Source organism: Meriones unguiculatus, chromosome 14, assembly GCF_030254825.1.
Source record: "Meriones unguiculatus strain TT.TT164.6M chromosome 14, Bangor_MerUng_6.1, whole genome shotgun sequence".
Lineage (NCBI taxonomy): Eukaryota > Metazoa > Chordata > Mammalia > Rodentia > Muridae > Meriones > Meriones unguiculatus.
Window position 1 is genome coordinate 72684035 of NC_083361.1, and position 13457 is coordinate 72697491.

The 13457-nt window shown below is 38.0% G+C and overlaps 1 protein-coding gene across 1 annotated transcript; it reads left to right on the forward strand.

Annotated features, from left to right (window-relative positions):
* Nucleotides 1-6716: 6716 nt before the first annotated feature.
* LOC110544523 (olfactory receptor 5V1-like) lies at nucleotides 6717-7664 on the forward strand. The gene has a single exon (XM_021630468.2). The coding sequence runs from the start codon at nucleotides 6717-6719 to the stop codon at nucleotides 7662-7664; it is 948 nt and encodes a 315-aa protein (XP_021486143.2).
* Nucleotides 7665-13457: the final 5793 nt, after the last annotated feature.

Consider the following 13457-nt stretch of genomic DNA (forward strand, 5'->3'; position numbering starts at 1 on the left):
CCCACTTGAAAACTGAACTGTCATGTACTACATCTGTGCAGGGGTTCTAGGTTATTTCCATGAATAGTCCTCAGTTAGAGTATGAGTCTCTGGGAAGTTCCCTGTGTTCAAATTTTCTGGTTCTGTTGCTCTCCTTGTGGGGTTCCTGTCCTCTCCAGCTCTTACAATTTCCCACTTCTTACATAAGATTCTATGCCCTCTGTCCAATAGTTAGCCATAAGTCTCAGTGTCTGCTTTGATAGTCTGCAGGGCAGAGCCTTTCAGAGGCCCTCTGTGACAGGTTCCTAGGTTGTTTCTGTTTTCTCCTTCTGATGTCCATCCTCTTTGCCTTTCAGGATGGGGACTGAGTGTTTTAGTCAGGGTCCTCTCTCTTGATTAGTTTCTTTAGGTGCACAGATTTTAGTAGGTTTATCCTATGTTATATGTCTATATGAGTGAGTATGATACGTGTATGTATTTCTGCTTCTGGGACAACTCACTCAGGATGATCCTTTCCAGGTCCTGCCATTTACCTGCAAATTTCATGATTTTCTTATTTTTCATTGCTGAGTAATACTCCATTGTGTAGATGTACCACAATTTCTGCATCTATTCTTCAGGCGAGAGTCATCTGGGCTGTTTCCAGCTTCTGGCTCTTACAAATAAAGCTGCTACAAACATGGTTAAGCAAATGTCCTTATTGTGTACTTGAGCCTCTTTTGGATATATGCCTAGGAGTGGTATGGCTGGATCTTGAGGAAGCACTATTCCTAGTTGTCTGAGAAAGCACCCAGAATTGCTAAAACATTCCTCTACAATAAAAGATCTTCTGGAGGTATCACCATCCCTGATCTTAAGCTGTACTATAGAGCAACAGTTATAAAAACTGCATGGTACTGGCATAGAAACAGAATGGTGGATCAATGGAACCAAACAGAAGACCCAGAAACAAACCCACACACTATGGACAGCTGATGTTTGACAAAGATGCCAAAACAATACAATGGAGAAAAGACAGCATCTTCAACAAATGGTGCTGTCTAACTGGATGTCTACATGTAGAAAAATAAAAATAGATCCATACATATCGCCCTGCACAAAACGAAAGTCCAAGTGGATCAAAGACCTCAACATAAAACCAGATACTCTAAATCGGTTAGAAAAAAAATGGGGAACAGCCTAGAACTCATTGGCACAGGAGACAACTTCCTGAACAGAACACCAACAGCACAGGCTCTAAGAGCAACAATCAATAAATGGGACCTCATGAAACTGAAAAGCTTCTGTAAAGCAAAGGACACTGTCATCAAAACAAAACGACCGCCTACAGATTGGAAAAGAATCTTCACCAACCCTTTATCTAACAGAGGACTAATATCCAATATATATAAAGAACTAAAGAACCTGAAAAGATGCACACCAAGTAATCCAATTACAAAATGGGGAACAGAGCTAAACAGAGAACTTTCTGTAGAGGAATATCGAATGGCAGAAACACTTAAAGAAATGCTCAACCTCATTAGCCATTAGGGAAATGCAAATCAAAACAACCCTGAGATTTCACCTTACACCCATCAGAATGGCCAAGGTGAAAAACTCAAGTGATAATACATGCTGGAGAGGTTGTGGAGAAAGAGGAACCCTTCTCCACTGCTGGTGGGAATGTAAACTTGTACAACCACTTTGGAAATCAATCTGGCGCTTTCTCAGATAGTATATTTATATTGAAATTTACCATTTATTTGTTGAACATAGTTTGATCTCCTCATGTGACTTGTGAGTTATGTAGCCATAAGCACAAAGTAATAGAGCTGCCATTTCTTTCCATATTAATTTTTTAATTTAATAATATTTTTATTATTGTTTGAGAAATTTTTACATGCATACAGGGTATTTTGATCAAGTCCACATTCTACTCTGTATGCCCCAGTTTATTCATCATCAACTACCACTACCGTTTCCCAACTTTTTGCGTGTGGTTGCGAGTGTATGTGTGTGTGTTTTATTTTACCAGCTGATTCTATTCCATCTTGCCTGTATGTGTGTGATGTAAGATGACCTAATAGAGCATGGGTAGCCACTCGTGGGTCGCATCCTTGAAGAAAACTGACTTTCCCTTTCTTAGCAGACATCATTTGCCAGTAGCTAAGTGGTTCTCGGTCTTCCTGGAAACCTTCCTAATGCTGCAGCCCATCAATACAGTTCCTCATGTTGTGGTGATCCCCAACTATGAAATTATTTTCATTGCTACTTTATATATAACTATAGTTTGTGTTACTGTTATGAATCATAATGTAAATATCTGTGTTTTCCAATGGCTTTAGGTGACCTCTGTGAAGGAGTTGTTCAATTCCTAAAGAGGTAGCAATCCAAATGTCAAGAATTGCTGACTTTCCCAGCTAGGGGTGGAATTTCCTAACTGCCCTTTTTTTCATGCTGGGATTATGTCTGGCTTGATTTTGTGCCCAAGATGTTCATACTGTTACAATCACTGTGAGTTTGCATGTGAAACTGTATAGTTATGTCCTAAAACCACTGTTACATTAGTCATTCACTGCTTCTGGCTCTTACAATCCTTCCATTCTCTCTTCTGCCAGGATCTCTGAGCTTTGGAAAGAGGGGTTGAAATCACTCTCAAATCTTCTATTCTCAGCATGTTGGCCAGTTGTGAGTCTCTGAGTTAGCCATCTGCTGCTAAAGAAACATCATTCAAAAGGGTTGAGAGACATATTCATTTATGTGTGTAGCAATAAGAAATTAGGAGTTGTTTTAATACTATGTTTATTTAGCTGAGTAATAGTATGACCCTAGTAACTATGACATTTCTAGCCACAAGAACTTGCCATGCACAGATTCTATCTTCTGAAATTGACCCTAAATTCAAGCAGAGGGTTTTTCTTTATTCTTGTAACATTTATGTCACTGATGGTCATTAAATAGCCTGTTAGGACTTGTATTACTTCAGATTCAGACCCCATCTTTCAAAAATTATATTTGGGAACAATGATTGGTATACATTTATTTTATTTTTACTGCTGTATGGTGTCATGATTACTATAAAACATTTTGCTTTACTTTGTTTACAAAGCCTGTAAACATTAAGTTTTTACATTGGCACATAGAGTTGTCATTTATTTAGTTTACATGAAAACAACTGAATAAGTATTTTTTTTAACTAAAATAGTTGTTTGAGAAAGTTTATGAATTTATATTTTATAGTTATCTTTGGCTGCATATCAGGGGTTGAACACATTTGCTGGCCCATTTAAAGAAACTAAAATATCACTGTTGTGCCATAGAATTGTTTTAAAGATTACATTAAGTTAATTAGCTGTATGATCCTATTATTAGGTTGGTAGTAATGTGCATAGTCTCTCTTAAGTTCTTATTATCATGACTCCCCATGGATAAAGCAGGAGTAATATAAATCTGTACTAACTCCTAATGTGAGTCTTACTTCAAATGGTGACTTTGCTTTTGTTGGCCAGGTCATTTTATTTAACTTACTGAATTTTATTTTTAACTGCTAACGTGACCTATTTTAAAGTAAAAGTTACCTGTGGTATTTTACTAATATTGTTACAATAATCAAAAACAGTTTTAGTTATGTTGTTTTAAGTTTTATTTATTTTTTGCTTAATTAGCAACCAAGTTTTTTTTTCAGTACAGAGCAGAAATTATAATATTTTCTGAAGAAAAAAATACCTTCATATATTTGGCATTTACCAAATTAGAAACGGTAAGAGAGAATGATGGTAAGAAAGTGTCAATTCCGGGTAATTTCTAATAGGTGGTTGATGATAGGTATGCATGTTAATTTCCACTTATACTTTATACCAAAAACCAAATGAAACACATGGGCTGCGTTTCATAAATGCTCCCCAGAATCTCTAGTTTAAACAGCTATTCATCTGCACATTGGCAGTGTGACAGGAATTCTTCTAAATGCTGGGTGATGTGTTACTCTTCATTTTCTAATTTATTCACAAATGCTTAATATTTATGTTTGAGTTAGGAAGGGGAGATTGTTGAGATAATTACAAGCACTTCTCCACACAAGTTCTGTACTGTATGCAGTTTGTATGTTTGTTTGTTTTTCAAGACAGGTTTCTCCATGTAGTCTTGGCTGTTCTGGACTTTTTAAAGACCAGGCTGGCCTTGAACTCACAGAAATCTACCTTTGCCTCTCTGAGTGCTGGGATTAAAGGTGTGAGCTGCTATGTCTGGCTTATACTTGTATGTAAAAGGGCCATGTGTTTTATTGAATACATTAAAAATATAAATGTATAATGTAAGAACAATGTGCTTTCAGTTATGGGTACATGTTAGTCATATAATTTGGAAAAAAAACAGGGCACGTCTATTACTCAGAATGTTATTGATGAATGTACTACAGACATTTTAAAGAGTCAATTTTGTGTGAGTGAAAATAAAAAGAATTCATTGTATTAACTAGAACTTACTCTCTAAAGATATTGTTCTTGTGACAGAGGTGTCATATTCATATACTTACACCTTCTGTACTGTCTTCACAGATTAATTATATATATCTGTAGGCAGAAGCTTAACATTTCCACAGGGCTGTGAGCACTTGAGAACTTAAGAACTGAAATGACAGTTTTGTTTTAATCATTGTTATACACTCATTAACTAGCCCTCAACTAAAATAATGATATGCATATATTTTATTTTTATAGCAAAATTCTATTACATTTTATGATTCAAAGAGTTCATTAAAGTTTATTTTCTCAACTCCACATTTGGCTAAGGCTGAGGATCTGGCTTGCTTCCATGTATGTGGACCTATCTGCATTGCCCCCGTGGCACGCCTGGGTTGGCTACCCAGAGGCTATTTAAGCTGTGGGCTGGCTTTCCCCGGGGTCCGAGGATTGTTCAATGTTCCTGAATAAACTGCATTGAAAAAAAAAAAAAAAAGAAAAATGTAGGTTTACATACTCAGTTCCAGATCAGCCTAGACTGAGAGAGATCTAAAGCGAGCCTGGTTTCAAAAAAACTACAGTCAATCATTATTCAATTAATCATTTCTTTGTCTAACTAGAGATCTAATAATAATTTTCTCAAAAAAAAATGCTCAAGTTTAACAACTTTTCCAGAATAGCTCATTTTCATGATACATTTTAAGATGATTTTTTTTGTATGTGTATTTATGTGGGGTTTTGTGCTTTTTTTTTTTTTTTTGAGACAAGGTTTCTCTCTGTCCTGGCTGTCCTGGACTCGTAGGCTGGCTTTGAACTCACAGAACTCTTGAACTCTGACTCGAATTCTGCCTGCTTCTACCTCCCTGAATGCTGGGATTACAGGTTTGATACATCATGCCTGGTTTACAGGAGTTCTTAAATTGGGAACCAAACTCAGGTTTTCTGGAAAAGCAGCAAATGTTCTTAACCAATGAGTCATTTCTCCAGTCTCATGTATCCAGTCTCCTTTGTACATGTTAAATAAAAATATGTTCTAAAAGAAAAAAAAATTTTCCATAAAAGCTGCTGCTTCAGTAGAGAAAAATATCATTCCTCCAGGGCTTGCTTGCTTGCTTATGTATGTATGTATGTATGTATATATGTATGTACATATGCATGTTTTGAAGTAGGGTCTTCCTTTGTAGTCCAGCGTCCCTCAAATTCAAGATTCCCTTGTTTTAGCCACTTCATATAGGAATTAAAGCCACATACCACAATAGCCACTTTACAAGACACTCTCAGGAATCCTAATATTCTTTATATATTTCATAGGAAAAGTGATAGGAAAACCTTCCTTCCATTTTAAAATAAAAATCAGTTTGTATAGCTTGCATTATTTTTCATGCATTTTTAATTGATCAAATAAAATAATTATTATTTTTTACATAAAATTGGATATGGTAGTAGAATATTTCTTTTTGTTTTATTTTAACCAGCTTTTACACATGGATTTTCCTGACATGTGTCAGCAAAAAAAAAAAAAAAAAAAAAACAACTTGTTTTCAAAGTGACAAAAATATTAATTTGAAGGTTTTAGTTAAAATCTTCCAAATAATCTGCTTACGGTTGCTATTATATATCCATTTAAGTTACATGCCAGCATTTGTATCAAAAACATGCTTTTATAGTCATAAGAACATTTCTGTATTTATTCCTTCCAAATAGAGATACTTGATTTTAGGAAGTAAAATGCCATTCATATAGACATTTTATCCTATTATTGACTTTATTTCTTATACATCTGCTAATTCCTAATATTTATTATTTTTATGAATCAAGGAATCTATATGTATTATAATTATATAAAATAAATGTAATAATGGGTACATGATATATCTATTCTATGTTATATTAATTTAGTTTGGAAGAATATATAAAATCATAAAATCATAGATATTATAAGTCTAAATGAAGCAAATGTCTATGAGATGGGAAAAATCATCAGCTTTCATGAATAAAATCACTTAATTAACAAATTGCTAATGACTATAAAAGGTAGACTGTCAAATTCTATTTAGTGTGCCAGGGGGGCTTTCTAAAGATAAGGAGTAGAAGATGAATATTTAAAGAAATAGTATAAATACACAAACCTTTTGGACAGAAGTGCTAATAGATAAAAATCCATAATTGAACTGGAGCAATCAATCATAATTCACTATTAGTCTGATATTTCCACTTTCCCAGATCTTCCTGTTCTCTCACTCTAATGTGCATTATTTGCTTTTGTTTTCATTTGGAATACTTCTTCAGAAACAAGAGATGGATGTCTACAATCTTACAATGGTGACTCAGTTCATCCTTATAGGGCTCTCTGACCTCCCTGAGGTGCGTTACCCTCTCTTTGTGGTCTTTGTCATCATCTATCAGATCACTTTGCTGGGCAACGGGGCCATCCTGTTGGCCATTGTGACTGAGAGAAAGCTGCAAACCCCCATGTATTACCTGTTGGCAAATCTGTCCCTGCTAGACATATTCTGCCCATCAGCTACTGTTCCCAAGATGCTCAACAATCTCTTGAGTGAGGATCACAGCATATCCTTTGTTGGGTGTGCTTTGCAGCTCTATTTCCTGGTGGCCCTAGCTGGGACTGAAGTTTTCTTGCTGGCTGTGATGGCTTATGACCGGTATGTGGCCATATGCTTCCCTTTGCGTTATTCCCTCATCATGACCAAGGTTCGCTGTGTGCAGCTGTTGTTTGGGACCTGGGCAGCTGGGTTTCTCAACTCACTCATGCATACAATGGCAACCTTCAGTTTATCTTTCTGTAAGTCCAACCGAGTTAACCAGTACTACTGTGATATCCCACCTGTGGTGGCCCTGTCCTGTTCATCCACCTTTATGGCAGAACTGCTTATTTTGTTGATGGGGAGTATTTTTGGGGTTGGTGCTTTTCTGATCACTTTGATCTCCTACATATATATCGTCTCCACCATCCTAAAGATCCAGTCAGTGGAAGGGAAGTGCAAAGCTTTCTCCACATGTGCTTCCCATCTTCTTGTCGTCTTCCTGTTCTATGGCACAACTATATTTACCTACATGCGCCCCTCCTCCAGTCAACAGTCTCCTGCCAGAGACAGACTCATCTCTATGCTGTATGGGGTCATTACTCCCATGTTAAACCCCATTATCTACAGCCTGAGAAACACAGAAGTCAAAGGAGCACTCAGAAAAGTTTTATGTCTTAGGATTTGTTCACAGAAAGCATGATGTAAGATTTGCTCAAACTCTTCCTAGAATGAATATGTGGAAGCACGTAATATAGAACACGTGTACAGACATGAATTGATCACATACACATGTAACTTGAAATATAATTGTTACACATATAATGGAAATCAAAATTGTTTTTTGAAGATTTATTTATTGTGGTGTTATTTTTGTAATTGTTTTCCCTGAAGATACGTATGTATAACAGTTGTGTGCCTAACGCCTATGGAGATGTGAAGGAATATTGGATCTCCTGGGCTTGGAGTTACAGATGGCTGTGAGCCGTCCTGTGGATGCTAGAAATTGAACCTGCATCCTTTCCAAGGACAGCAAATGCTCTTAACTCTAAGATACCTGTTCGCCCTAGAAATAAAAATTTTCAATCTAAAATTAAATTTTTTTTGAGACTGAATAGATTTAGTAGGTCATCTGAAGTAACTTTGCATCTATTGTGGCTTTATATCAACTTCTATAAGCCTACAATTGTATTTATATGTGTCTGTTATCTGTTCCTTTTTGTGTTTCTAGTTTTTCTCTATCCATGTAGTTACAGGTCTTTATTTGAAAAAAATTCTACTTTTATTTTAATTGACAATTATAATAAATATTTGAGGGAAGCAACATAGTGCTATATTTAAATAAACATTTATTTATTACAATCCATTTACTTTGTACCCTGGCTGTAGCCCACCTCATCTCCTACCAGTCCCACCTACCCAACCCTTTCTTCCCCCATGTCTCTCCACTAGTCCAAAAACAGGGAGGACCTCCTCCCCTTCTATCTGACCCTAGCTCAACAGGTTTCATCAGGGCTGGCTGCATCATCTTCTTTTGTGACCTGTCAAGGCTACAAAACCCAGAGAGAGGCAATCAAAGAACTGGCCACTGAATTCATGTTAGAGAAGTCCCCTGATTCTTTTACTAGGGAACCAACCTGGAAACTGAGCAGCCTATGGCCTCCAATCGAGTAGGGAGTCTAGGTCGACTCCATGGATGGTCCTTCTCTCTCCTCCTTCTTCCATAAGGTTCCCTGCACTCTGCCCAAAGTTTGGCTATGAATTTCAACATCTCCTTTGTTACCCTGATGGGTAGAGTTTTTCAGAGCCCCCACATGGAAGGCTCCTGTGCTGTTTCCTGTCTTCTACTTCTGATGTCTAACTTGTTTGCCCTTCTGAATAAAGTTTCAGGCTTTTCCTTAGGGTCTTCTTTGTTGTTTAGCTTCTTTAGGACTACTGATTTTAGTATGTTTATCCTATATTATATGGCTAATATCCACTTATAAGTGAGTTTATGCCATGTGTGTCTTTCTTTTTCTGGGATACCTAACTCAGGATGATCTTTTCTAGTTCCCATCATTTGCCTGCAAATTTCATGAATTCGTTGTTTTTAATTGCTGAGTAGTATTCCATTGTGCAAATGTACCACAATTTCTGTATCCATTCCTCAACTGAGGGGCTTCTGGCTCTTACAAATAAAGCTGCTACAAACATGGTGGAGCAAATGTCCTTGTTGTGTACTTGAGCAAATTTTGGGTATATGCCTAGGAGTGGTATAGCTGGGTCTCGAGGAAGCACTAATCTTAGTTGTCTGAGAAAGTACCAGATTGACTTCCAAAGTGGTTGTACCAGTTTACACTCCCACCAGCAATGGAGGAGGGTTCCCCTCTCTCCGTATCCTCTCCAGCATGTGTTGTCACTTGAGTTTTTGATCTTAGCCATTCTGACGGGTGTATAAGTTGAAATCTCAGTGTTGTTTTGAGTTGCATTTCCCAAATGACTAAGGGCATTGAGAATTTCTTTCTTTTTTTTTTTTTTCAATGCAGTTTATTAAGGAACCTTGAACAATCATCTGACCCCGGGGAAAGCCAGCCCATAGCTTAAATAGCCTCTGGGTAGCCAACCCCAGCGTGCCACGTGGGCAATGCAGTTAGGTCCACATACATGGAAGCAAGCCAGATCCTTGGCCTTAGCCAAATGTGGAGTTGTTTGTGACAGAGAGCACTCACCATAGGGAAGGTGGAAGGCAGAAACCAGCTCCATCTTTAAGGCGCGGCATTACGCAGCTCTCTACAGTTCCCCCTTTTTGTTTTAGACACATCAGGCAAGAGTAGAGGTCTGATCTCTGATATTAGAAATAAATTGGGACTTTGTACCGATGTTCATTTAGGTGTCATCCACCCAAAGAGCATCAGACCCGTCTGATACCTTTTTCTCTGAGGCGGGACCTGGGGCATCAACCTGCATGCAATCAGACATGCTCTTCTCTGGGTCCAAAGCGGCTGACCCTGAGTGCAGTGCTTAGCCTCGCATCCTGAGTGTACCATTTTAGCTTTTTATGGTAGCCAACCATGCTTGGGGAGACTGTCCTGCTTCAATGGCTGTAAAGGCCTGAATGGTCATGGCTGCATTATGCTGTTGTGAGACTCTAATCTTGCATATACACCACAGGCAAACCAAGGAGACCAACACCAGAAGGCCTGCTAACGCTCCCATGCCCACCCATTCCTTCAGATGATTCATGGCTGCAGCAATCCATGATGATAATCCTGTGGCTAGTCCTGTGTCCACTCTGGTAGAATTTACTGTGACAATGGCCACTCTCAGCTGCTCCATCGTAGTATCGAATTCTCCAGTCCAATTACCTAAAATATAGCTAGACAATTGTTTAGACAGATTTGCAGCACAGGAAAAATTCTCATGTTGTATGCTAGTGACTCAAAGTCCAGCATACTTTCATTGACAGCCAAGTTGAGCGATTTGCCACAGGGTATCAATTTGCTCCTGCACGAGGTCAATCCTCTGATTGAACACCATCAAGCCTCCTTTTAGTTGAGCATTAATTCCTTTTTGTACATCTAAGGCATGAGCTACATTGGCTAAAAGATTATTCAGGGTCTGAGCAGTCTGCACAGTATGACTCATGGCTAATGCCGCAGTGGTAGCTCTAACAGCCGCCAATGAGATGGCAGTAACAATGGTGGCTGTAGTTCCAAGATCCCTTTTCTGTCTGAAGAGAGTCATAGCGTGAGGGGCATCAACAAAATGGTTCAAGACCTGAAGATTGAATTAGAAAAATTAAAGAAAATACAAATGGAGGAAATCATGGAGAAGAAGATCTTGGGAAAGAAAACAGGAACTACAGAGGTAAGCATAACCAAAGACTATAAGAGGTGGAAGAAAGAATCTCAGGTGTGGATGATACAGTGGAAGAAATTAATGTATCCATCAAAGAAAATAAGAAATTAAAAAATTACTGACACAAACCATCCAAGAAATTCAAGAAAACATGCAAAGACAAAACCTAAGAATACTGGGAATAGAGGAAAAGGAGGATTCCCATCTCCAAGGTCCAGAAAATATTTCAACAAAATCATAGGAGAAAATTTCCCCAACTTGGATGCCTATTAGCATACAAGAGGACTACACCTAATGAATTAGACCATAAAAGAATATCCTCCTGCCACATAATAATCAAAACAGTTAGTATCCAGAACAAGGAAAAATTACTAAAAGCTGCAAGGGAAAAAGACCAAGTAACATATAATGGAAAACCCATCAGAATCACTCCTGACTTCTCAACAGAGACTATAAAAGCCAGAAGGGCTTGGAGGGATATCAAGTAGACCCTAAGAGAACACAGATATCAGCCCAGGCTACTATACCCACAAAACTCTCAGTCCTCATAGATGGAAAAAACAAAATATTCAATGAAAAAAGAAAAAAACAAATTTCAAAAGTACCTACACATCCAGTGCTACAGAAGATACTAGAAATAAAAATACAACCCAAGAAAACTAACTACTTTCAGGAAAACACAGGAAATAAATCAAGTAGAAGCCTATATGCCACAAAATTTGAAAATCTAAACAAAATGAACAATTTTCTTGATTCCATTTACCAAACCATGATTTCCTCCATTTGTATTTTCTTTAATTTTTCTAATTCAATCTTCAGGTCTTGAACCGTTTTGTTGATGCCCCTCACGCTATGACTGTGTGCCCTGGAGCACACAGTTTTGTCAGGGACAGTGAGTAGGGCATGCAAGCATGATTCTGGGCTGGCGGCTGTGCACCCCACTCTAGGCTGGCTGCTGGGTGCCCGCCAGACCCCCTGTCTTTTTCCAGGGATTGTCTGGGTGGCCTAAGGTCTGTCCTGATCGCTTCCTGCATCATGGGGTTTTCCCTCGACTGGAAATCCAAGTCTCTGTGTTGTGGGGCCCACAGTTTAGTCTGGGACAGTGATCAGAGCACACAGCTATGTGGCTCTGGGCTGGTGACTGAGCACCTGGCAGGATGCAGAAACTCTTCTGCAGATTAGCTGGGTGACCGAAAGCCGATTGAGTCCCACACTGTGGGTTTTCCTCTCACCTGGGAAAAACAACCGCTGGTGTTTTAGGGCCCAGAGTTTTGACTGCTGGTCACTGTGCAGACCCTGCTGTGCTGCTGGTCAGAAGGAGTGTCCTCCCGGTGCCGCCATCTTGGACTCCCTCTTCTTTAATTTTCTTGTGAAGTTATCTATATCCTACGTTTCCTTGGGTGTAGTCTTTTTCGTTGGATTGGAGTTTCCTTCTAGTATCTTCTGTTGGTCTGGATTGCTGTGTAGATATTGTTTAAGTTAAGTTTTGTTATGGAATAGTTTGTTTTCTCCAGCTATGTTGATTGAAATCTTTGCTTGGTATAGTAGTCTGGGTTGGCACCTGTGGTCTCTTAGTGTCTGCATAACATCTGCCCAGGCCCTTCTGGCTTTCATAGTTTCTGTTGAGAAGTCTGGTGTGATTCTGATAGGTCTACCTTTATATGTTACTTGGCCTTTTTCCTTTGCTGCTTTTAATATTTTTCTTTGTTCTGTAGAAATACTGTTTTGACTATTATGTGACACGAGGCGTTTCTTTTCTAGTATAGACTATTTGGTGTTCTCTGGGTCTCTTGTATGTTTATGGACATCTTTTTCTCTAAGTTGGAAAAATTTTCTTCTATGATTTTCTTGAAAAAATATCTGGGTCTTGGAGCCTTGCATCTTCTTTTTCATCTATTCCTATTATTCTTAGATTTTGTCTTTTCATGATGTCCTTGATTTCTTGGATGTTTTGTGTTGGAAAATTTTACAATTTCACTTTTTCTTTGAGATAAGTATCAATATCTGCAAGTGTAACTTCAGTTCCTGAAATTATCTTTTCTATCTCTTGTATTCTGTTGGTGATGATTAGGTGATGATTACCTTTGTGGTTCCTGATATTTTCTCTAAGTTCTTCAGCTTCAGGGTTTCCTCTGTTTGTATTTTCTTTATTGAATCTAATTCTGTTTTCATGTCTTGCAACATTTGCATTATCTGCTTGAATATGGATTCCTGTCTTTCCAGGATGGCCTCTATTTTTTTGTTTGTTTGTTTGTTTCCTATCTATAAGATTGCCTTTGGTAGGATAACCATTTTTACCATGCTAATCCTACCAAACCATGAAAAGTGGATATCTTTCCATCTTCATATATCTTCTTTAATTTCTTTCTTCTAGGACTTGAAGTTCTTGGCATACAGGTTTTTCACTTGATTGTTTAGAGTTACATCAAGATGTTTTATATCATTCGTGGCTATTGTGAAGTGTGTAGTTTAATGTCTTTCTTACCCTCTTTGTTGTTTGTGTACAGGAGGGCTACTGAATTTTTTAAATTAATTTTGTATCCAGCCACTTTGCTGAAGCTGTTTATCAGCTGTGATACTTCTCTGTTGGAATTTTTTGGGTTGCTTACATTCACTATCACATCATCTGCAAATAGTGATACTTTTACTTCTTCCTTCC

Excerpts from the sequence above, each read along its gene's own strand:
- LOC110544523 (XM_021630468.2), top strand. The coding sequence starts at position 6,717 with ATGGATGTCTACAATCTTACAATGGTGACTCAGTTCATCCTTATAGGG.